This window comes from Agelaius tricolor, unplaced genomic scaffold, assembly GCF_023055355.1.
Source record: "Agelaius tricolor isolate 1412-34295 unplaced genomic scaffold, bAgeTri1.0.p SCAF_4, whole genome shotgun sequence".
In the NCBI taxonomy this organism is placed as follows: domain Eukaryota; kingdom Metazoa; phylum Chordata; class Aves; order Passeriformes; family Icteridae; genus Agelaius; species Agelaius tricolor.
Genome location: NW_027269264.1, coordinates 51,061,751 through 51,088,225, shown reverse-complemented (window position 1 = coordinate 51,088,225; position 26,475 = coordinate 51,061,751). Strand labels below are relative to the sequence as shown.

The window sequence follows — 26,475 nt, the reverse complement described above, 5'->3', positions numbered from 1 at the left end:
GGCTAAGAAGCATGTTGACAGCTTGGAAAGGATACAAGAAAGCTCAATTAAAAATATTTGAGAGTGTAAAATCTCCCTTTCAGTAAGAGACTCTAATGTAAATTCATGAATTTATCCAAATAAGTTTAAAGTGGGCCCGACAGATTTTCTCTAGATCTTTGCAGGGATGAAAAAGGAAAATTCTTTACAAGCAAAAAGGTTTCTAAAACTAGCAAATTATCAAGATCTCATTTTTTGGAACCCCATCTTAGACAAATCAGTTTAAAAATGGTACATGTTTACCAGTGACGGTACCAAAAAAAGTCTCCTCAAATATGGGGTCTCCATTTTTTGAAGTACTTAAATACTTTTAAGAGTCTCTTCCTAAAAGGCTCCTCCTAAAAAAAAACCAGACATTGGGCTTGATGCTGACATCCCATACTGATATAATATGGGCACCTTTCCTGAGACAGGTTAAAGAGGTACTTTTAGTTACATTCTTTCAAACTTTGACCCAAAGTGATAGTGTCTATAAGCTGACATCAAGAATTTCAATTCAGTAGGGTGTGGTACCACAAAAAGGTTTAGCAAAAAGTCAGTCCTCATCCCAAAAACTCTGCAAATTCCTGTGACAAAGGCAAGAGGAAGACATGAAAAAACAGACAAAACCCAAGGAGAGTTAAAGATTTTGTCTAGATATCATATACCCAAAATATCATTATTCCTCCCCAGGCCTTTCCCTTCCTACTTTCCCAACACTTTGGATTAGAAAAACATACTCATCTCACAGCTACCTGGAAACAACTTATGACTCCATCCTGGTGGTATCACCTGAACTTAGGATACACAAAACACATGAGAATTTGACCACTTCATGGATCAATTTTATGGGACCATTTGTCCTCTTGACCTATCTGACTCAAACATCTCTTATAGAAATATTCTTTAATAACCAGAGCTGGGCATCTGAAAAAGCAACACAATTTATCCTTTACTAGATGGCCATCCCAGACTCAGAATCAGGTTCTCACAGCTTCACAAGTTTCCACAGATTGGCTGAACCTCACAATACAGACTCATAGTTCACAGAAAAAGCAAGGAGGAAATTAATTTCATGATAAGCTAAGTTACATGGCATTGCCTTGCGTCTCCCACGAGCTACAAGCAGCCACAACAATGCCACCTGTGAGGGCCTGCAGAGTGACCAACACTCAATGAAGACGTGGAGCACAACAGGTTTTTCCCCACAGTGTCTCAAAATTTCTAAGGCTCTTTGAAGGAGATAGGCCAAATCCTGCCAGGATCTCAGTGCCCATTCTTGTTTTCATGGCACTTTGGGGCCTGCAGCATCACTCAGGACTTATTTGGATGTTCACAGGGAAATGCAGCCACCTCGTGGTGATATGCAGACGTAGCCCATTGTGCTTGGGAAGGAGGGGGGCATCTCTGCCATCTTCCTTCAGCCCCCTTCCATTCCTCTCGCCACCAGGACTGGCCTCCTTTGCCCAGCTGTGATGCCAGCTCAACGTCGTTGCTGTGGCTCAGTCAATTTTCAGCATCTCCTGGTTTGTCCTCGTGTACCACCAGCAGGGCATCCATCATCATTCCTGTCAGGTCTCGGGCCGCTCGTTCCTGCGGCAGACTCCTGTTTCTCCACAGCTGTCAGGATTATTGCTCTGCTGTGACTTCCTGTTCACACAACATATGTTGCCTAATAGTTTCAAAAGGCAACTTTCTTTTATGAAAGTTCCTTTCTTTTTTTTTTTTTTTTTTTTTTTAATTAACCTTACCTTGGACAAGTGCCTGACCATCAGCCATTACAAACCCATTTCTCTGTGCAAGGCACTTGTTTCTCCTAAGGGTCCACCAAGTCTAAATCTTTCCAATTTTTACACAATCCATTTCCTTTAGAAATAAACTACCCAAAATCCCCTACTTTTGAGCAGGCAGAAAGTTCCTTCTATACCTACCTATCAAGAGAGCTTCCTTTTTGTCTTTTTAGATCATATTTTCTATTAGCTCATCAACTTTATGAGATTGTTTTACTGGATTGTTTTACTGGATATCCTTTATAAGAGACCAAAATCTTCATGTACTTTTGCTTGTATTTGTAGCATATTTACAGTAATTATATGTCCTGTACTTTTAGTTTTGATTACTCCTTCCCTCCTGTCTCTGTTTCCCATCCATATGGGGACATAAACAGGTCCCTTCCTATCTTTCTCTTCTCTTCCTATTCCAAGTCTTGTCCCTAACAGCCTTTTCCACCAACACAAATTCAGCTGCTATTGCTGTAGTGACAGCTTGCAGAACTAATTTCTCTGCTTCAGGGCTGACTCCTGTCCAACCCAAAATCTTGGTCTGTCTTTCCATCTCCTGGTGGATGTTTAGCTGTCAGAACAAGCTCAATATGTATAAAACTGAGCTCTTGAACTTTTCCACCCAAAACCTGTCTTTTCTATCCTCCACCTTCATTCTCAATCACTGTGGACAATATTATCATTCTACCTATCAGTCATGCTCTTCCTAGGCATCCTCCTCAGCTTGGTTTTCTCCTTCTCCCCATGTCTTCATATCTGGACAACAGCCAAATTGCACAAGAGTCATTCTGCAGAACACATTAGTAATCTAAGATGTGGCCTTGTCCATCCACCCACACAGAACAAACTCTCCCCAAAACTTCATTGAAGTATCATAAAATAGAAAGATCATCTACATGTCCATTAGCAGGAGTAGAGACACTTCCAACTGCACCAGGTTGGTCAAGGCCTTCTCCAAGCAGGCCTTGGTCACTGCCAGGGATGGAGCACCCACAGCTCTTCTCTGGGCAGCAGGCTCTACTGCCTCACCACTCTCACAGTAACAATTCTTTTCCTAACAGCTGACCTAAGCCTGCCCTCTTTCAGTCTGAAGCTATTCCCCTCTCTCCTGTCACTCCAGACCCTTGTCAAAAGCCCCTCTTCAGCTCTCGTGTAGCCCTTTAGGCACAGGAAGGTGCTGTAAAGTCTCCCTGGAGCCTTCTCTTCTCCACCCTGAGCAACACCAACTCTCTCAGCCTGTCTTCACAGGAGAGGTGCCCAAGCCCTCTGAGCATCTTTGTGGTCTCCTCTGGACTCGATCCAACAGCTCCTTCTTATGTTTGGGCCCCCAGATCAGGATGCAGCACTGCAGGAGGGATCTCAAGAGAGTGGAGTAGAGAGCAGAATCACACACATTTCAGTCACAGCAGCTATCCTGCCCAGAAGATACACAGGGTTAAAAGATAGAGTATTTTTGCACCCTTTTCACCATCTTGCCCACTGAGGCAACTCAGAATTTCTTTGGTTATAAATTCATTCCTGGGAGGGGTAGAATGGTACTGTTACTGTGCACATTTCCTGCACAGGGGTGAGAAGAAGTGAAGAGTGTGATGTGCTTGGCTTATCTTTAACTATCCGACAGTTTGTCACCTATTCTAAATATCTTCTAGGATTCCTGCAGAAAGGCGAGAGAGACATTTCCAGAGATTTGTACATTCTTCATTTTTTCTGTGCTAGGATGGGCAATATCACCTTCTGGGCATGCCTGTCCCATTATAATGGATAACTCAATAACAGGCTTAGACTGAATACCTGAGGTGGGACTCATCAAACCTAATTTGAGACATCCAGAAGTTAAGAAACTCATGTCTGAGGTTGTCATCTAAGTTTGTCATCTAAGTTTCTCTTATAATCAATAGAGGAAAATAGATACCTCTGGAGAAATTTTATTTTAGAGAAATAGATTTTGAAACCTGTCAAACTAATAGGCAAGCCCAAATAGAAGTGTGCTTTTTAGCTAATTTTAGGCATCAATTTGCTGTGGTACTCCAGCTCCAAAATAGTGGTTCTTCATCCAAAGGGCAACTTAGAATGAAAAAAGGACCAGAATGCAAAAAAGGACCAGTGCTTAAAAACTAAAGACAAAGCCAGTGCAGCTTAAAGTGAACACTTCACATTCAGTGCTGGGACACCTGAAATCTGTCCTAGATGTTTGTTGCCCAGATAAAGTAATTTGGGATTCAGAAACCAGGCATCCTGCAGCAGAGTCCCCTGACTCCTGTTCCATTAGATGTGCTGTGAACTTGCTTAACACACTAATTGTCAGCACTATCTTCATTCCATATCTTTATTTAATTAATGGTGTTCAAGGCAATCAAGGCCTCAAGCTTCTGGTGGCTTCTCCCACCACACAGACCAAATTCTCTCTTTGTTTTACTACACAAGCCTGCAGCAGCTTGGTCAAAGCACAGCATTCCCTCTGCATCCAGGCAATAGCACTCCAAGTCTATCTACGGCTGGCTGAACATTTTCCATGAAAATTACTTTTCAGATGGAATCCTTGGTTTTGTGAAAAGGCAAAATGTGAGACTTGGATACAAGCACTGAACAGACGTCTGCCTTTCAGAGAAAGATTCAGTTTAGCTGAACTTTGAAAAAACAGTAGTGTTGCAATGCACAACTTGGTTAACTTGGAGGCTTTCATTTAAATATTTTTCCATGCAGCTCTTATCAACACGAATGACAAAACCAAATTCATCAACAGTGTCCAGGAACCACCATTATCAAATTATGAAATTATAGCTCAGTGTTGTTAGATGACATATAGATTAGATCTCTTGGTACTTTGTAAAGTACTCGTTGTACTTTACACTTTTTATTAAGCAAGAAAATATGAATGGCATAGCATATTGAATGAGGTTAATTTTGAGTGTCTGTCCATCACGTTCTTTGGAAGTCCACCCATAGTAGAAAAATTCCCAGCCAAACATGGGTAACGATCAGGTGAAAAAATTGTCTTCTTTCCTTAGCCAGTGTACTGTCCATCCCTTCATACCATAAGAGATTTTTTTCCATTATTTAGCCTAAAGGAATTTGTCACCTCTTTGGTTTATCAGGTAAGAGTGAGTATGACAGGATCAAAAACTGTCCCAAGAATCACAGAATCATAGAATTATTTGGGTAGGAAGGGACCCTGGAGATCATCTAGTTCCAGTACCATGGCATGGGCAGGGATGCCAGGCACTAAACCAGAGCTTACAAGTGGCTTTGTCTTGTGCAGTGGCCTCTTTCAAGCTAATGGCAAACGGGGCACTGGTTCTCATCTTCCTGGCTTTGGAATGCTCAGGCACCCCACCAAGGAAACCACCCCCAGCTCACACTAATGATTGCTGCTGTTATCGCTGTGCATTCCCAGGGGGCAGCTATGACTTTGCAGAGCTCTGTGAGGCTGCCTTCAGAAGCAGCCCCACTGTGGAAACCAGCTGAACAGCTGCGCTCACCCCCCACTAACACAGCAGAGGAATATTTAGGTGGATTCAGGTTGGAGGGGAAAGCAGCCCAGAGTCTGCAGAAGGAGCTCTGAGCAGGTGGAGAAAAGGAGGAAAATGGGCCTTTGTGGGCACGATGAAGCTGCAGCCCGGGTGCTGCGCTCACCAGTGGTGGGGAAGCAGATTTTGCAGGAGCAGGCTGCACCAAAGCACTGAGTCGGCAAGAACTGCCTGGGAGGAGCAGCCTGGTGGCTCTGGTGAGTGGGGGGCCACAATGCCGTAGATCAGCTGAGGTATTTTTAACAATTATTTTGATATAAACAGCTCTGAACTTGAGGAGCTCCATGTAAATGGGAAGCAGTGGGGCTTGTAATTAGATTTGTGTACACTTTCATAAATTGCTGGAAAACATCAAAGCCGTGATAGAAGGCTGTGGTGCACTTTATTTCCTTCTTCTGTTCTTCTGTTAATTGAATGGTTGATGTGTGGATAGGAAGCGTTGGCTTCGCAGAGTACTATTTACAGACCCGCTGACAGCTGCACTGTGAAAATTAACAGGAACAGAGCAGCCTCTGTCACAGCTCTTCCCATGAGGGACTTGCTTCAAATTAGATCATTTCTTTCATAGGAGAAACTTTCCTCATCGCTCCTCCCTCCTTCACAAATACGCACTCACATCCAGCTGCACACTCCCTTCTCCCCTCAGGCTCATGGCAGCCTTTAGTGCTCAGAAGGGTTTGTCACTTCCACAAAGTTGGGGTGGTTAGGCTGCTGTTTAAAAGCTGTAGTGCATTCCATTTCCAGCAAGACACTTTCTTTGGGAAGTCATCCAAATCTGTGAGCCAGGTGCATGGAGCCACATCTTCGTGCTTGCAGGTCTCTCATTAACTAGAACACTCTTCTCATCCTCCCAGAAACTCTGGTAGACATCCTCTCAGACTACTGCTGTTGGAAATGTGGTTACTGTTGTTCCTAGAGAAAATTGCTGTGTGCTAAACACCATAAAAACCTCTGACAGGACAGCTCCTACACTCAGCAGTTTGCTAACTAAAGGCCAGGGTTAACCTGGCTGGATGAATTACTTCAAAGTGTCAGTCAAAGTATAAAACTTCAAGGTCATCTACACTTTTGTTACAGTTGATGGAGAGGGTCTAGGACCCGAGAGAGATTGTCTTGAGTAGCTGAGGGTTTAGGATTGATGCCCAAAATGCCTGCAATTACATCATCTGAATGTCTCCTTAATAGACAAGACACAAAAGAAAAGCAAAAGAAAAAATAATACAATGTATGGGAGTGAACAAGTCTTTTACATAATTAATCTATCTGTTTAGCCTGTTCTTAGTCAAGTGACCACAGTTCTTGTTCCTGGTTCCAGTAGAGAAGCAATAACCAGTGAAAACCTGATAATCTAAATCTTAATATTTATTGACATCCAAGAACTACAAAATTAAGAATATCCAAGTTGAAGCCTTCAGTTCACCCGCTCACTAACTGAAAATGTCTTCAAAACATCCCAGTAACATAAACAGAACCACAGACAAACCCATATTACAAACAGATAACAATTAAACAGACCACAATTCAGAGTATTAATTAACCAACAAAATTTACTTTCATTGAGATTCCAACATGGGATCAAGTTCTCAATTAGTAAAAGCCACACTGTGAGAGTCAGTAGAGACAGTCACTGAGCCCCTCAGGGTAAATAGAATCACAGTATCACGGAATCATCAAAGTTGGAAGAGATCTCTAAGTCCAACTATCAACCCAGCACCACCATGTAACTCCTAAACCACATCACCCAGATCCAGATGCCTCTTAAAACACCTCCAGGAATGGTGACTCCGCCAGGGCAATGTATTCCAAAGCCTGAAAATCCTAAGAGTGGTTTTTATTCTAATATCTAGCCAGGATGACTCCTGTCTCAGTTTAAGACCATTTCCTCTGACCTTCCACTGCAGCCACAGTAGGAAGGAGCAGTCCCCACCTTGTAACCTCCTTTCAGGTACTCACAGAGAGCCATAGGTTCTCCCCTTGAGCCTCCTCTTCTTGAAACTAAAATAGGAAATGGAAAATCCGTTAGACTTTCCTTTTACATGATCACAGAAACATAAAGAGGAGATTCTCAGAGGTAATCCAGGCTGAAAGCTGATGCAACTCCAGCATCTAAGTGTCCTTCATGACTCATACCTGAGTTTGGCTGAAAGTTAATTGACCAAAGTGAAAAAGCCTAGCGCAGAGTGAGGTACCATCACTGCCCGTTCACCTGCCCAAATTAATGCAGAAGGCTGGGGCCTGGTTTTACACCATTGATATTAGAAAAACTGATGGGTGAAAATTGAGATGTCGACTCTGACCCTGTTTTTCTCTTTTCTGTTGATCTTGAACTCTCTAAAGAACACACATTCCTTGCAATGTCCTTGTGCAACACAGAGGCTGTCTTGTTTAACTCATGGCAAAGCACAGCACATTCATTCCTTGTATTAAAAAATAGTAATAACTTAGAAACCCATTAATAAGTCACCAGCAGCAGGCCTGCCCTCTTTCCAGCAATGAATGATTTTTTGAATATATATTTAAACACAATTTATAAGGGTGTGTGTCATTTAGGATGAAAAAAAGCAGTGGACATGTAATACCTACATGTGAGTTTGCAGCCATTTCTACCACCAAAGCCCAGTGACCCTTGATAGCTCACCTTTGCTTTCCATGGAGCAGAGGGCTCTGGATGGAGGGAGAAAAGAGCTCATAGACCCCATCCCAGCACCTCCATCAAGACTGCTGATTCTGCAAGCTTCAGGACGGCAGGTTCCCAGTGTTGCCATAATTTCCCTTAATTCTTCTTAGAAAAAGTAAAATTGTAGGACTGTGTTCCCTGCCTCTCCCATAGTTTCATAAATTTACTAATTAATCACATTTCTGGGTCCCAGAGCAGAGATCCAGGCAGCCTGGCTGCCTGACACAGGGTGTGAATCATGCTGGCACCAAAAATGGCCTTCTCTTGACTAGTTACATCTCCAAAACCACACAGTCATCCAGCAGAGTGACTAGTGGGACACGAGAGAGATCACTGGACATCTTCCCTGGGCTTCCCTGCTCCCTCTGACCCATAGCATCCAAATGGGACACAAGCAATAACTGCTTGTGAGACACATTACCTCCTTCTGGAAAAAAAAAAATACTTGGTTGGCACCCACCCATCCCTTCACAAGTCCAAGGGGAGCTGGGCATTATATCTGCAGCTGTGGAAGTGGCCATGGGGAAGCAGGAACACGATCATGCCACTCCTGGGAATTGCCTAGGTCCTGGTGATAACAGCAACCCCTACAATTCTTGCTCCACTCAACTCTTGTCTAATCTGTGTTAGATTAGCACTTGAGGGGCTAAAATAATTCACTGGCAATGACCTTCCTGGGATATCAGAGTCATTGACAAGCCTCCAGCCTAGGAGACATGAAACAGTCCCTGCCTACCAAGGGAGTTCCTGGCCTACTGGAGGTAGCTCCACTGGGCATCACCACCTTCCTCTAATAAGGATTAAAGATGTCAGCATTGTCTTTACCTCTTCTGCTTGCTTTGGGGGCATTTCTTTCTTCCTCCTTTTCTCTTCCTGTATCTTTTGATCTAAGCCTCATTTATATCAGTGGGAGCTTCCTACATAGTTAAGTAGGCTCTGGATCAGCATTAAATCACTCTGGATGCTTCTCATTTTTCCCCTAAATTCACTCCTTCCCAGCCTTGCTCAGGAGTGTGCTCAGTACTGATAGCATGCATTCTCATGAGGAAAACAGAAAGATCTTGGTAAATGGTAGAATGTGCATACCTGTGCAAAACATAGCATTAGTGATGCAGTAGCTATTATCCAAATGGGTTTTGCAAAGTTCAAATTTAATTTTTAGAGGACAAAGATGTCCTCAAAGAATCAAAACAAAGAATCAAAACACTGACTTTCAAATAAGACTCTCAGCTGAAGCTCACACAAAGTCTGAATGTGAAGCCTCCTACCAGACACCAATGTCTTTGCCTCAGATGTCCACTGGCAGGTGAAATCACATAGAGGAGCATGTTTGATTTGCCATTCCAAAGGTCTGTCTGGTTGCTTCTCGCAGGAATAGTGGTTGTGAAGGTGGCATGTTTCAGTCTTAGTGGAGTGGAATGCAGCAAGGGCAGATCCTTCAACATAAACCAACTTCTTATTTCAGCAAAACCCAGGAGAGCTGCACTGAATTTACACCATTTCATTGCTTCAGTTGACCATCTGTTTCTCTGTATTAAAGCATGGGTGACACCCTCCTGAAAGCAGAATATTTTCTCAATTAACTGTAGAATCATAGAAAATTTTGGGTTAAGAGTAACCTTTAAAGCCTATCTGGTCCAGCCCATGGCTGGACAGTGCTTGGAGATCTTCAGTTTAAATGTGCTCCAAAAATTCAAATCTTTTACTATCTCAGTTGAGCAGCATGGTTTACACCACAATAGCCTGGAGTCCTGCAGCATGACAGGGGTCTGGGAAGCACAGTCATGTGCAGGCTGCTGGCAATGCAGTGCCATGGAAATGTTCTTTTTTGTCATATGAACAGCTGAAACGTATCTGCCCAGCTTGCCAGCCCTTCCTCAACATCTCTTTATTTTCCCCCCAAGTCATCATAGGCTGTTCATGTCCTTATCCTGAGGTGCCAAAGAGGAGTTCTTGTGGGCAGAGTCCTGAAGCATCAGGATCTCCATACCTGGTTGAGATTCTATTTTGCTTTGACAATTGTCAGTTCACATTATGACCCTGGAATAATTCCACTTCTCTTATTTTCATCCTTACTTGTTTAACTGAATGGAAAGATCATTCATAGGTGTCTATACTGCAGTTACCAAATATGTTTTTAATATATTTATTATATAATATATTAAATATAAATATATAATATATTAATATATACCAAATATGTTTTTAATCATAATTTATTTTAAAAAATTAAGCTTTTTTTGTGTAAGTATATTTTATGGGGAACTATATTTTTAATTAATGGAACAAACATACCCAATCTTTCAAACCATGTTGCTCTTATTGGAAAGGGGAAATATACAACACTTTCTTTTGGATTCTTAATTTTATCTTTTTCTTCAAATAGCCAAAACCAATATTTACTACTTTCACAGTCTTAAATATCAGGAAAGAATCTCTAGTCTGTTGGTGTAACAATACCTCCCACTTCATAATACATTAGGGGAGGTGAATGATTTTGTGAGGGCTTTTATCATTCATAGACTGAGCTGAAAAAATGTTTGAAAAAAAAGTGCTTGAAGAACTCTGCTTTTAAGTTTAGGTTTTTCAGATACCTGGCTTTGATTCGAGAGGCATACTAACACCTGGGTTATATATTGAGTTCTTTCTAATTAGAATTGGGTACAGTGACACCAGGACTCAATGATTCTGTTGCCCTGTGGAAAGCAATAACTTTAGCTCTGAAAGACACCTGGTAAGTAGTGTATGGGCAAATAAAACCTAAATCAAGCTTCCACTCCAAATAAATTAACAGCTCCGGAGACCTGTGAAGGGAAGTACCTGCAGCAACTCTCTCTGCTTAGACATTGCATGAAGAATCTTCTCTACTGAGGGAGCAGCATTATCAAAGGGTCCATCACTACAGTCCTGGATGAATGCCTCCTTTCCCCTCTCCATCTCTGTCACTCTCAAGAGTGTCTAAACCAGCTCTCAGGACTGTAAAGTGGAAATAGCTCCTAGTGACTGCTGTCCTACTCATCTTTCAGATGAGACATGAAATTGAAGCCCTGAGTGCAGAAAAATAACATATTTCACAAGATGGGAGGGATGTTAGTCTTGGTCTTTTGGTCATTTTCCAGCCTGGGTAATTACATTTCTGCCTAGCAGAAATTCCCACTGCTCTGCAGTTTAATTGGACAGTAGTTTCTTTTTCACTTGCCTAAAATCCCAGGCTGGGGTCAAACCCCACTCTCTAATTCACCAGCCCTCTTTTCAATAGAGCTGCATAGGCATTTCCAAAAAAAAATTCCAAATTTGTTTTCAAACTTAGGGGACATCATGCCAAATGGCCTGAGATGACAGAGCCCAAAGCAAATAAATCTTCCTTTGGCTTTTGGGCCTTAACTTCAAGGATCCTTGCATGGAAATATTACCCTGATTGTCTTGCTGAAGGTCAGCATCCTCTCAGCTCTGTTTTGTAGTCACAAAGGGAGTGCTAAGGCAAAATTTCCACCACTTTCCACACTTAGGAATACAGTCATTGCCCAAAAGATGAGTGTCCAGCAGCACCTACTCATTTAAGCATCTTCGTGTTCATGGCTGACATTTTGGAAGGTATTTTATAGGATCTGCACATTCAGATCTCTTATACTCAAGAGCTTTAGAGACTGGAACTTTAATATAACAAATTTTTTTAAAATATTTTTGGCCTAGAACTTTTATCTGGCTCCATTTGAGCTAACAAAGATGTAAAGGTACACCTACACGAGACACCCTTGTGTTAAAGGACTTAAATCTATGTTTGCCTCCAGCAGGAGATTCACTAAGCTTAAAGTGAAACTCAGTTTAATGACTTTGGCAAATTAGGCCCAGATTCATCAGTTTTGAAGGAAAAAGGTGTCTAACCATCTGCGGAGATTAGTAACCTAAGGAATCAGAGCAGATTTATAGGTCTGGCAGGAAAAGGAAATTCAGGCATATATTCTGCAAAGCCAGACCTTCACAGAACTTTTCCTAAGAATATTGTTCTAGGGAGAAGCAACTGGAAACCTGAGCTAGTAGAAAGGGATGGGAAGCAGAACAGCCCCTCTGTAATCCAAGCAGAAGCAGAAAGAGACCTGCTGAGTCACTTAGGGGCTCATAAGTCTATGGCACCAGGTGGGATCCACCCTAAAGTGATGAGGGAGCTGGTGGAAGAGCTCACCAAGCCCCTCTCCATCATTTATCATCAGTCCTGGCTCACTGGGGAGATCCCAGACGGCTGGAGGTGCCAATGTGACATGCATCCATCAGAAAGGCTGGAAGAAGGGTCTAGAAAAATACAGACCTGTCAGCCTGACCTTGTTCCCCAGCAAGGTTATGGAACAGATCATCTTGGGTGCCATCACACCTCCAAGATAGCCAAGGGGTGAGACCAGCCAGCAGGGGTTTAGGAGGGACAGGTCCTGTCTGACCAAGCTGATCTCCTTTGATGACCAGATAAAGGCTGTGGATGTGTCTGGCTGAACTTCAGCAAAGCCTTTGACACCATCTCCCACAGCATCCTCCAGGAGAAGCTGGCAGCTCACAGCCTGGACGGGTGCACTGTTTGCTGTGTTAGGGACTGGCTGGATGGCCAAGCCCAGTTGGTGACAGTGGTGCATCCAGCTGGTGGCCAGTCACCAGTGGCGTCCTCCAGGGATCAGTGTTGGGCCCAGCCCTGTTTTATTGATGATCTGGATGAGGGAGTTGAGTCCAACATCAGCAGATTTGCAGGGGACACGTAGTTTTGGGGGAGTGTGGAAGGGTAGGGAGGGACCTCGACAGGCTGGATAGATGGGCTGACTCCAACAATGGATGGGGTCCTGGGTCCTGCACTTGGACCACAACACCCGCTCTGCAGTGCTACAGGCTGGGGACAGAGTGGCTGGACAGTGGCCAGGCAGAAGGGGATGTGGGGGTGCTGGTTGGCAGCTGACTAAACATGAGCCTGTAGTGTGCCAGGTGGCCAAGAAGGCCAATGGCTCCTGGCCCATATCAGGAATAGTGTGGCCAGCAGGACAAGGGAAGCCATTCTTTCCCTGTACTTGGCACTGGTGAGGCTCCATCTTAAATGCTGTGTCGAGTTCTGGGCCTCCCAGAACTGGATGTTGAGATGCTGGAGTGTGTCTAGAAAGGGGCAACAAAGCTGGTGAAGGGTAGCATAAGTCCATGAGGAATATATGAGGAATCTGGGGTTGTTTAGCCTAAAGAGGAGGCTCAGGGGGGAGCCTCAACATCTCTCTCTACAACTCCCTGAAAGGAGGCTGTAGCCAGTTGAGGGTCAGTTTCTTCTCCCAGGCAGTAGGACAAGAGGACACAGTCTTAAGCTGCCCCAGATGATGTTTATGTTGGACATTAGGAGAAATTTCTGCACAGAAAAGGTGATGGGGCATTGGAATGGACTGCCCAGAGAGGTGATAGAGTCACAGTTCCTGGAGGTGTTTAAGAAAAGACTGGATGTGGCACTCAATGCCATGGTCTGGTTGACACCGTGGTGTCTGGTCACAGGTTGGACTCAATTATCTCAGAGGTCTTTTCCATCCTAGTTGATTCTGTGATTTTTCCCTGCTGCTGGGCAGTAATGTTTGGCCTGCTGAAACGCTTTTACTTAATCTGTGTATACACGCCATTTGGAAGACCATATCTAATGGGAAAAAGTTCCAACAACCAGGCAATAGATTTGTTTTCCTTTGCCTTTAAATGAAATATCAATGGATGGATATTTTATTTTTAGCTGAATATGAAATTTCACAAGCGACCTGTCAAGCTCCTGTTTTCAAGAATGACTTTATTTCACACGTCAAGACAGCCTGGGAAATTAGTTTTTCTCACAGAGGACTCTGATTAGGGATTACAAAGTGAGCGTGGCGCAGAGTGATTTTTCCTCCATCTTTTCCCTCGCCCCACCAACCTAGAGAGTGCCTGACTCTGCTGACTAAGGGGAGCAATTCATTGCCATGCGTGGCAGGGGGATGGGAAGAAAGATAGCCATATTAAGTAGACTTGCTGGCCCAAGAGAGAATAGGAGAAGCATAATAATACTTAGCCTTTATCATTCTTTTCATCAGTAGATATCAAAGCACTTGAAAAAGGAGGTTGATTTGAGGGGAAAAGAGATAAATTCCAATTGGAAGCAGCCTATTGCAGAGGCACCAGCAGGAAGGCTCACTTTCATGATAGTATCTTCTGACTGTGGGTCTGCAGGGTAGAGAAATGAACAGGTCCTTTCCTCTGAAAAATGCAGAAGTGCATTTCAAATGTTATTGACTTACCCAGTGTAACTCTCATGGGGTTTGGCAAAATATGAGGTCCAGTCCGAGAACCAGAGAGAGCAAGGAGATTATGTATTACCAGTAAATGACAGAGCAGACAGGACCTATTGCCTTTGCCAGCAGACAACAGCAGATTTACACCATGGTTTAACTCCTCACAGAAGCAATAAATAATCCAGAGGAAGGGCTGCAGCATTTTTACCCTATGGAAAACCTGGCCCATTCTGGGGCATTTCTATTGCTGTCCAGTGGATTAGTAGAAGTCACTGGAGTAGAAAGCAGCCCTGTTCTGCTGTATATGAACTGCAATATTTGGCTCCACTGTTAAAAGTCCCACACTGGCTGATCTGATACAGTTTACTGCCTGATTTCCTTTGGGCCACATGAAAGAGCTGCACATGAGGAACCACACACTGAAAGCATCAATCCCAAGGTCAGTCTCCATTTTCAAAAGCAATGCAGCATCTCTACTGGCTACACATCTTTAACCGCTTACATGCACATCTCATTGCAGAGAACTCTCAGAAAAACCTCTTCTTTTTCTCTTCCTTCTTTGTAGTGTGTGGTCTAGCTTGAATCTATTTGCCAATGGCCTTTCTGCCCTGTGTATATGATAGCAATGTTCAAAGAGGCCTGAAGTCCTGCTGCGACAGGCAACCCAGAAAAACATCTCTCGGGAGGCAAGATGAGATCCCATTGGGTCAAACAGCTGCTGTGCAGTCACTATGACTCACATCAGAAGGGAAGAACACTCCAGGGGCGAGCACTTCATGTGGAAGTTACCCATGTTTTCATGATGCCATCTACAATAATAGTTTGGTTTTCAACAGTGTGAGGCATCAGCAAATGCCTGAGGCAGTTCCCTGGCCCTAAGACTTCCAGGGCAAATAGAGATCGAGAGAAAAGGAGAAGGAAGAAGACACCAACTTATTTACACTTGCCTGTCATGCTAACAGGAGCAGGTCACATCTTCGAAACCCCTTCTGTAGAGATGAATACACTCTCACTCAGTTTCAAAATCCTCCATCCTGCATTGTGCTCATCATGATGCAGGCTCTGCTCTGCAAATCACAACAGCAGCTCTGAACAGCCCAATCTGCTGTGGACCAGTGCCTCCCTCCAATACAGCTGCAAATAGGTTTAAATCATTAGATGCAAGTTACCAAACAGTCTCTTGGATCAGGGTTAATTAAATGAGTGTTGAAATCTAATTAAGAACTGGTCCAGGTGATAATTAGCAGGAAATGTATGCATTAAAATATTCATTTGTCGATGAGCTGCAATTAAGAGTGTGATTTGGGGAAGGATCAATATCTGCATCATGTGATCTGAAGAAAAATTAAAAGTCACCCAGCCTTCAACAGAAATGCAGGGGAATTTTGGCTACAGGGTTTTTTTTTTTCTCTCTTCTCCTGCACTCCCCCTTCTGTTTAGGTTTTATAATAACTGCTGAAGATTGCTCTCCATCTTTGAATGGAGCATTCATCTCTGCATCCCTTTGTTTTCCTGAAGCACTTCTTTCAAAATCTTGCTCTTCATTACATTGTGTGAGTGGGTTATAGATTTATTAGAGAGAGACTAACAGGTCAAAAAGAAAGATTCTTTGCCAATGAAAATCACTTTCTCCCAGTACAGATTGCTAATCCAAGGGAGCATCACTCATTGTGTGGTATTAGATTGTTGGGGTCTTTTTTTAGCAGGTTAATTCCTCAACTCTTTATTCATAACTGAGGATCTGAAGAGGCTATTGAATATGTATAACTTAGACTTATATATACATATGTCTATAGCTGTGGTTTACTACGCTCCTCCCAGTTTGTAGCAGAGCAATTCTGCTTTCACTGAGACTATTTTTTCTGGTTGCAGGTACATAAGGGCTTGTGTAGGCCAGTTAATAATATTTTTCTTGTGCAATTCCAGAAAATTCCTCATCTGCTAGGACAACAAGGGTCCTGCAACAGTTCAGCTCCTCTGGCATGAGCAGGTCTTCCTCTACTGCCACAGCCAGAACTGAGCTGGTCCTTTCCCCACTGACAGTACTACTGACCAGCAAACACCAGTTTGTCAAAACAGAAGCTATGGGAGCACAATTATTTCAGCTGCTCACTGTCAGTGTCCTGACAGCTCACCTGCCCATCTCCCCAGGCTGGGAGGCAGCCCAGCTCCCAGGGCACCTGTCCACTGGTGTCAGGGCTGCAGTCAGATTGTCCCTCCCCTTCCCTTCCTTACCCTGTGGGGAAGCAACCAACCCATGAAGTTAGGACTTCCTTGGAGAAAGACCAAAAAATGCCTTCCTAAGTAGATTTATTTCTTCTCATCTCTGCCCCCTACCCAGAAATGTAAGGATTGCAGCTATTGACCCTTCATCTGGTTTTGGGGAGGAGAGGGATTTCTTTCATTCCCAAAAGCATTACATTTTTCACAGATTTCTGCAGGCAGTTCTGATGATCATCCATAGCTCTGCGCTGGTGTTGACTGCAGACATAATCCTAATATTGTAGATTTTTCCTGGAAATGTGTGGGCTCTTTCATGGTAGCCTCTATTTCCTACTGTTTTGGAGAGAGAGCTCAGGTCCATCCAGCACTATTTTTGCTCCCTTAGTCTGGCAGTGCTGAAGAGATGCTGTTTCATGATGACACATACACCCTGCCCAGCGTACTGACTCCTGTCTCCAAGGCTGGGCAGGGATTTCTCACTGGACTTGGGGATTACAAGACACAGCATTGAAAGGGTGATTCATTTCAGGGGTCTGGAATGCAGAGACCTCACACATTCTACCAAAACAAATCAGTCTACAAATCCCACCACATGCATGCAGCAAAGCCTCCTACATTTCCCTGCAATGTGTCCAGGTCTTTGTCCTCTGATTCAACATTCTGGGCCTGAAGGTTGAAAGAATAAGGCAACAACTTTTGCAGAGAAAATATAAATTACATCCTAGAAGCTTTGGAATTTTGGAAACTAGGAGCCAGGCTGCTGGCATTCACCCTCCAGGGTCCTTTACTTCCTGATGCTCTCACCCTCTTGCAAAAGTCAAAATTCACAGCCTGATAGGTTGCCTGGAAAACATCAGCACCTGGATTCTACCAAATCTGTGTTAGGTGTGTGGATCGATGAGCTGGTGTGCATCAGGCTCATTCCCTGTGTGTCTCCTTTTGTTTCCTGTGCTGCAGGGAGCCTCTTCAAGCCTGGTGGTGAAGTTTGCGGACACGGACAAGGAGCGTACGATGAGGCGCATGCAGCAAATGGCAGGACAAATGGGCATGTTCAACCCCATGGCCATCCAGTTTGGAGCTTATGGAGCCTATGCACAGGCAGTAAGTATAGACAGCAGCTCTCTGCACGCTCATGGGAGGGGGAAGTATCACCTGGAAATGCACAAAAACTCGTGGGAATGGACAAAAACCTGAGCAGAGGAGGAAGAGGTGGCTTATCTGTTGAACTGGTTACATGATGGGAGTAAAAATTAGCCATGCCATCCAGGGTAGGCTCTGGAAATCTCCCAGGTGTCTCCTAGGTGCCATAGACAGCTCTAGCAGTAACTTTTGGTCATGTGTGGACCTATGCAAAACACTTACTAGGGGGCTAAGCCATTGTTGTGGAATGAAAACACAACTACACTTTGAGGATTTGGATAAAATAAGCCTGCTCACTTTATCCCAGTTATCCCAGCTTTCTGCCTCACATCACCACTACCCTGCTGCACCTTGCATCACCATGGGTACCTTTGGAGTGACCACAGGACAAAACAGCAGCTGTTGAGAGAAATGCTTTTAGATTCACAAAGCATAGTAGATAATAATAAAATGTACACACAGACATATCCCCACACAAAATCCTGCTGCTTCAAACAGTATGATTGAAACAGACTGGGGAAAAATCCTCTTGTGCTGACTTCAGGTTTCCTGTGGGCATACCAAACCTGAGAAGATGTGACTGTACAGGTGCTGGGGTCTTTATGATATTATTAAATGGATGACTCTGAAATTACTTGTTTTCATTAGGATAAAATTAACAAGGATCTGCAAGACAAGACCAGAATCAGGTAACTTGGGCTCTCTGCCAGATATTTTGGAGGAAGGTGGAGGTGATGCCTGCAGCAGGCAGACACAATACTTCCCAGTGACTTTGGCTGCTTTCTCTCAAGCAGATTTTCAGGCAGTGACAGTGTATATAGGTGCTTCTTCTATTTGATGGCAAAATGTGGCCTACTGCACGATTTGTGCCAAGGAGGGAAGTGATGTTGAACACATTATCCAGAGTAGCACCTTCCTGAATGGCAGACCCAAACCTTGCCTTAGGTATGTAGGGCCAGTTCAGGAATAACACTCTGGTGTGCCAACACTCCTTCCAGAGCAATGACCGCAAGGTTCTCCTTCCTTCCTTCCTTCCTTCCTTCCTTCCTTCCTTCCTTCCTTCCTTCCTTCCTTCCTTCCTTCCTTCCGCCACTTCCGCCACTTCCGCCACTTCCGCCACTTCCGCCACTTCCGCCACTTCCTTCCTTCCTTCCTTCCTTCCTTCCTTCCTTCCTTCCTTCCTTCCTTCCTTCCTTCCTTCCGCCACTTCCTTCCGCCACTTCCTTCCGCCACTTCCTTCCTTCCTTCCTTCCGCCACTTCCTTCCTTCCTTCCGCCACTTCCTTCCTTCCTTCCTTCCTTCCTTCCTTCCTTCCTTCCGCCACTTCCTTCCGCCACTTCCTTCCGCCACTTCCTTCCGCCACTTCCTTCCTTCCGCCACTTCCTTCCTTCCTTCCGCCACTTCCTTCCTTCCGCCACTTCCTTCCTTCCTTCCTTCCTTCCGCCACTTCCTTCCTTCCTTCCTTCCTTCCTTCCTTCCTTCCTTCCTTCCTTCCTTCCTTCCGCCACTTCCTTCCGCCACTTCCTTCCGCCACTTCCTTCCGCCACTTCCTTCCTTCCTTCCTTCCTTCCGCCACTTCCTTCCGCCACTTCCTTCCGCCACTTCCTTCCTTCCGCCACTTCCTTCCTTCCTTCCTTCCTTCCTTCCTTCCTTCCTTCCTTCCTTCCTTCCTTCCTTCCTTCCTTCCTTCCGCCACTTCCTTCCGCCACTTCCTTCCTTCCTTCCGCCACTTCCTTCCGCCACTTCCTTCCGCCACTTCCTTCCGCCACTTCCTTCCGCCACTTCCTTCCACCACTTCCTTCCGCCACTTCCTTCCTTCTGCCACTTCCTTCCTTCCTTCCGCCACTTCCTTCCTTCTTTCCTTCTGCCACTTCTGCCACTTCCGCCACTTCCACCACTTCCTTCCGCCACTTCCGCCACTTCCATCACTTCCGCCACTTCCGCCACTTCCTTCCGCCACTTCCTTCCGCCACTTCCTTCCGCCACTTCCTTCCCTGACTTTCTTTCTCATGTGTTGGCACCAAGTATTTCCCATCAGATCACCATGTTTTCTTTTTAATTTGAAGGTCTTGACATTTCTGTTCCTCTCTGGAAGCCCTGTGCCTCACTAAGGACTTGGTACAACCCAACCTACCCCTTGTGTGAGCCATGCAGAGTTGTGAGGATGTGCTGTAGAGCTCCACTGAGGTGCTTCCTCTCCTTCCAGCTGCACCTCTTGGTGCACCTTCAGAATTTTTTATTCTCTCTCTTCTGGAAAAATTCTATTTTTACTTCCATTTTGCTATCTTCATTTTTATTCCTAGTCAAAGTCAGTCTCTGTCTCTTCCTTTGTCCTCTGCTCCCTTCCTCACATTATAGAAGAGCAACTTCCTATTCAGCCTGGATGTGTTTAACACTCCCCCTGGCCAGAGAAGGCTGCAGGAAGAGGAAAAGAGACAGTAAATCCCAAATGAGCCTAGGTCAGTGGCCAGCAGACTGTCAGAGGGATGTAGCACCTTTGCCACCATGTACCAGAGGAATTAACAGGAGGCAATCCACTGACAGCTTGGGACAAGCATTTGCTGAGGTTGTCAGGCAGGAGAAGTGGCCTCCGTGTCACTCTACAGACATTGGTCAGGCAGCTGGAGAGATGGAAAAGACACCACTGTCCTGATGTCCTGGTCCTAAAACTCTTCTTGCATTATTTTTAATCTAGAGTAACTCTTCTAATTTCCAGACAAGGTTTATACTGATATGAGAGGATGTAGTCTGCACCTTTACACCACAAAAGTTTCCTCTGTTTCTCACCAGATAATACAGGTGTAGTATGAGGGGAGGTGAGGAATCAGGGCAGAAGGAAGAGGAAAAACAATTTCTGGTCTTCTCCCATCCACTTGAAACAAATGGATATTTTTCATGTTGATTTCTGTGAAAGCAGAATTGGACCCATACTCTTTTTTTTATTTTTCTGATAAAAATGCTAATAAGGGAGAAAAAAATAAGTTTTAGATCTTGACCCATTGGATATGACAAGCTGGTGACACCAATTACCCTGGGGACTTGGGAGCTGTCTAAATGATGGGATCACATTTCTGTGTGGCGCCTGTGGACCCAGAGCGTGCTCAGAGGCTGTCTCTCAATCAGCCTCCCTATCTGCTCCATCTCACAGGCTCACATGAAAGGGAAGGAAGGGAGAGCCGGGGCTCTGTGACGTTGCCTTGGTCCCGATTAATCCAGCCCGGACTGCTGGCTCTCAGATATCAGGGTGATTGGCACCTCGCAAATGCCAGCAGGAGATGGAGGAATCGATAGCAGAGAGGGAGAGGGAGACAGCAGTTTTACTCAGCCTGAAGTCAAAGAGCTAAGGCAAGTCAAGAGGAGGGAAGCTGAAATATCAGGAGCGCGACTGTCATGACTGGTGATGCCACTGCCACCAGCAACTCTCGTGACATTGGTTGAATTGTTTGACCCCCTGATCTTGTTTCTTCATGTGCAAATAAACCTGATGATCAGATTTATTTATTTTCTCTCCTCCCTCAGGGACACGGCTCTCTCTTGTATTGTCTCTCCATGAGCTTTCTCAGAGTGGTATGACAGTAATGTAAGTGTAAGAATTGCCTCAATGCTTAATAGTGAGGCCACCACAAGCATGAGACATCAGACTCTCTGAGAGCTGTCCTCCCAGCTATCCCCCAGCAGTCCAAACCTGACTGATGTCTCTATATAACAATTCCCAAGCAATCCCATGACGGTGGTTTTTCAATAGTTTCTAATGGTCTGTCCCCATGGAGGCGGTTGCTCAGGGCCCCGTTGCTGCAGTTTCTTGCTGAATTTTCCCCAGAGAAGCATCTTGCACCTCACTGTGACAGGATTAGCTCCCAAAAAGCCTCGATGCGCCAAGGTGGTCAGTGCAGCAGGAGCCCCATGGTGTGGCTGTTTGATAGATTGGTGGGCAGCCATGGCTTTGCCAACCCAGCAGCCCCACTGAGGAGAGGCAGCAAGGGTCTCAGACCATTAAAGTTTGACAGATAAACTTTAGTGCTGCTGTCAGGACAGATTTGGGCCCCAGCTCCTCCCGAAGTTACCTCCCTTACAGCCCAGCAAATGGCCATGCCACAGCTATCCCTGCTCCTGCACACTGCCAACCCTCTCAGCCCCAACCTGAACAACTTTAACCTTGATAAAAGCCATGGTCTCAGCCAAGCAACCAGTCCTGGGGTTCAGCAGCCATCTGGCCTCAGACACAGAGGCAAAAAAATGAGGAAGCAAAGGGAGTTCTCCACTGTGTGTGGATTTCTATCCCCTCCTCAAGTGCCACCTTCAAGCAGCTCAGATAAAGCTTGGCACCAACTCTGTCTGCTGAACCAAAGCTTGGCACCAACTCTGTCTTCAGTGGCACAGAAAGTCACATCAGACCTACCTCACCTCTTTTGTATGCAGCTCAAGGCAAATCAGATTTCATAGCTTCCTAAAGCTCCCAGAGCCCCTACTCTAATTTATTTCAGGGTGGGTTTTTTGATTGTTTTCAGTTTTTTCTCTTCAGCAATATCTTCCCATACTCATTTAACTCCCCCTTTTATGGAGCAATTATTTATTTTATTTCACAAGGGTACAGGGCACCAGCCCTTTTCATTGTCAGGTTACTGTGGATCTACATCAGCTGGGTACAGACAGCTGCTTCTGCAGTCTAAGGCCAGGCTGAGGTATAGATCTGGACTCAGCCTGGAGAGAAGGAGAGTGATGCTGCCTGGCACCACCTTTGATTTGCTGCCAGCCTAGGAAGAACCTGCAGGCACACTCTCCACTTCACAGAGCACAGCACACCTACTCAGGGCAGCCAAGCCCAAAATCACAAGCAGTGACAATCAAAACTGTCTGTGAATGGTGGTTGTACAGTTCTGGCACAAATAAGCTACAGTTCCTGCAGGTCTTTCTTTGAATAAAAGGGGCAAGGAGTGTTTAGTGCGTGTCTCATGTCAGTGATGCCTCACCATGCAGAAAGGAAATGTGCACAGATCAAAAAAGGGTGAGGGAGATGGGAAAATGCAGAAGAGCAAAGCAAGAACAAAGGAAAGAGCCTTGGAAAGTGACAGATTCAGTATAAATTATTTAATTTTTAAATTATTTAAGATAAGATCAAAGTCATAAATCAAGTTTGCATAAAAAATGGGGTGGGACTGTTAGCCACAGTCTTCTGGCCAAACTCCAGCCATGGGACTGATTGCATCCTGCAGCAGGGGATAGGCATAGAGTCAGTGTGTAAAAACAGACAGGCTGGGACAGAGACAACACAGGCAATGCTGACATTTGTTCTCTGGCCTGGAACAAGTCCTTTCTCAGTAAATCCCAGCTCTCCTCACTCTGAAAAGGTACAAACGGGTGCTGCTCCTGAACTGCAGACAATAACTGCAGCAAAAATTTGGAATATCCAGCACAGCAGAACTCTCAGACATCACCTTAAGTGGTCTCCTTGGGAAGTTGGGGCAGAAGTTACCACCACACTGACCATAAAACCCTGGGCGCCCTGTTCTGCCTCCCTGTCCAGCTCCCATGGAGATGAAAGGATATTTGTGCTAAATGATCTGAGGTAATGCTGACAGGAAGAATTGCTTCTTCCAATATTTCTTCAATTTGGACTGTGAAATTATTTTGGAGAGATAGTTTAAAAAAAAAATCAGCTAGCCCTATGAAATCAGGGAAAAATTACTGACTGTAGGCTGCCTTCTGGATATAATAGTTAATATATTTAAATTACCAAAATGGGACAGTATATTTGGTAAATAGTACCTGTTATGCAAATTATTTGCACTTATCCGTTCCAGAAGAGGAAGCTTTTTGAAGCCATAATACTTTTTAGCAGGGATATTACCATATTTCTTACCACCAGCTCCCAGCTAATAATGAATACTAGAAATAATGAACACTATGATTTGGGCTCTACATACAAATTTTTTTAGGATTTTGGGGGATTTTCCAAAGTTCCCAGGAAGTTAGGAACCCAAGTTATTGTGTGTCAGACTTTGGAAAGACACTAAGAAATTAATCCTGGTGCTGCATATTTGTTTAGGTTTTTTTAATATCCTAATTATATTTAAATTTTATTTTCAAAGCAGAAATTTCTATTTCCGAGAAAACATAAGTAGTATGAAGGACAATTCTGATTTTTCTACCAATTATCTTCTGTTTGTTTCAAGGCTTGTAAAGTATTTTTAGATTTAACTCCTGATTAGCCAGTTAGGTATAGCAGACATGAATTTGTCAATTACACAATTTTACCAAATATGAGTCATATTACTGCTTGATTGATTACTTTACTTACCTCTTTCTATCACAGGGCTACCATGAGGATTCATTAGCTAAGTCTGTCTAGATCATTAGAGGTGGGAAGTGTGGAATGATGTTACTACTGCTACTACTGCACTATTATTACTATTATTATTATTTTTTATTATTTTTTATTATTTTTATTTTTATTTTTATTTTTATTGCTGCTGAATGAAGAATATGAAAAGTCAAACAAAGCGTTGTGTGGTTCAGACACAAAGATAGAAAATAGCACTTGGAAAAAAGAGAAGGTCATCACATTGTTCAGAGTAAGACTGGAGGGCAATGATCACGCTATTTCAGAAAGAGCTCATCAGAAATAATCCCCCTTTCTCCTCTTCCCCTTCTTCAGTTTCACACACATTTCTTTTGGGGGATGGGGAAGGCAGGCTGTGCATTGCTTTTCCTATTTCTAGCGGGATTTTTTGCTCTGAGAAAGTTCCTTCATCCTCCAAGCAATTGTTCCTCCTGTAAGAAAAAGACATTATCTCCTGCCCTTGAGTACCATTGCAACTTTCAGTAGGAAAAAGACGGGCGAGACAAACCTTTACATGTGTCTGTATTGATCAGACAACTCTGCCACCCCTTCCCATGCTCTAGATGGCTTTTCCAGGCCTCTCCACCTGTTCCCAGCACTGGGATGGTGACTGCATGTTCCTATTTCTTGGGGTGCTGCCCAAGGGCAGGAACCAGTCTGGTAGCACCTCCTGGTCTCCTCAGAAGATAAATATTTGAGCAACAGAAAAGACAGCAGGAAAGAAGGAATGAATCCTTAAAATGGATGGGGAAAAGCTCTAAATGCTGAGGCAAAGGTCATGCAAAGGAAGCAAGAGAAGCAGAAGGAAGTACGTCCTTTCAGCTAAGGGAGGGAAAAGCTCCTCTCTGTCCCCTTGGATCAGTCTGAGATAATAAGGCTGCTGCCTTCCTGATTAGTGCTCTGTAGCCCCAGCCCAGGCAGGGAAAATCTGCATTTCAAATGGCATATTTTAAAGTACACAATACCCAGGGGCCCTGCTGCTATTGATTTGCCTCTGGTGGGGTCACTGCCTCACTTTCTACAGCTTTATTAACTGGGACCATGCACTGGATCTCTTTCAAAGTGAAAGGAGAGTGGATGGGACATTTGTCTTCAGGGGGAGCTGGGGAAGGAGTGGGGTGACTTTCACTGGGAATGCCTTGGAGGTTTTAGAAGGAAGACTGGTGACCCTAACAGGACTTGTTCTTCTCCTGTAAATTTCCCTAGAGCCACCCTGAGGGGGAGGCAGGTAGGTCTTATGCAGTCAGCTCCTTTCAAGGTGACTGAATTCCTGTCCTCCCACCCTCGTGCTGCCATTGCACTCAGCCAAGGTCTGACCATCAACCACAGGGCTGGGTAGGAGCCCCCTCTTCCTCTCCCCTAACCTCTGCCCCTGAGCACCTCCAAACAGAGTGGCATGGGCACAAATGGGATCTGTGGCCTCAGAAGTTCAGCAGGAAATTTGTCAAGGGTTGAAAACATCCAGACATTCCTGGGCCTTGGCTGAGGCCACCTCTCCAGCCAAGGAAGCAAAGCCATCAGCTGGGGTGCACAGCTGTGCTCAGGTGTGGATTGCTCCGTTCCTTCCAGCTCCAGGCAACTCCACTTTTATCCTGTTGACTTGGTCTGAAGGCTGCAGAGACGTCTGTGTCCTCTGGGTCATGATGTGAAGGGCTCATTTCAACATTCAGAGGGGTTCCCAGGTCTCTAAGACATCTCAGAGAGTTCATCCACAGAACACTGAGCATAATAGATATTGAGTGACTGTTCCCTGCACGAGCATCTCTGCTTTGTAGCAGAAGCACGTGATCTAGTTTCCCCTGTCACAGGTTAGGATTTTTACCACATCAAAGTGAAAAGGGGTAAGAAAGTGCTAGAGGCTATAAAACTGTTTATCAAAAATCTACAGAGCTACAAATATGTGAAAAATATATTTTTGAAAACAAAAACAAATCTTTAGGTACCACCCAGGCAAAAATACCCAGAACAGAAAATGAGATGTGAGTCAGCACACCTAGTGTTGGAGTCAATCCAGTGTCAAAGATGGGTGGATGGATTCCCCTTCCTCCTTTACTTCCTTGGCATACCTTCTAATATTGCCTGCTCAGTACCTCCTCTGGAGAATAAACTCAAATGATGCCCAAGAACAAATGTACACCTTAAAGGAGAATCAACATGGTATATAATACAAAAGATTGTCTAATTACTCCATCAGTAATTGCAAAGAGCAAAATATCACTCATTAAAATGTAAAAGTGCCTTATGCAGGGTAAAATAAAACAGGGTGATTAACCATCGAAGGGAAAGCCACCACTTTGCCACCAATCTTTATTAGGCTTCAAAAAATAATAATACTGAAATCCAGTGGAACACATTTCACCTGTAGATCTCACAATGTGTGGAGTCAGGCATCCTGTGTTACGTTTTATTGCTGGAGAAAACAAAGCAAGTTCACATAGCTTGTGCATAGTTATTCAGCAGGATTTTGTCAGAGCACCCCTTACTTTGGACCGTTTATGGATGG

The 26,475-nt window shown here is 44.3% G+C and overlaps 1 protein-coding gene across 16 annotated transcripts in view; it reads left to right on the top strand.

Annotated features, from left to right (window-relative positions):
• Positions 1–26,475, top strand: part of CELF4 (CUGBP Elav-like family member 4) — a 712,244-nt gene that overhangs the window by 598,346 nt on the left and 87,423 nt on the right. For all 16 annotated transcript variants that reach the window (XR_011678996.1, XR_011678995.1, XM_071425772.1 and 13 more), the window contains exon 6: positions 17,450–17,593. Coding sequence is in view for 14 of the 16 variants with exons in the window: in XM_071425772.1 (XP_071281873.1) it covers positions 17,450–17,593 (144 nt within the window). In the remaining 2 variants the exon portion in view is untranslated. The remainder of the gene's footprint in view (positions 1–17,449; positions 17,594–26,475) is intronic.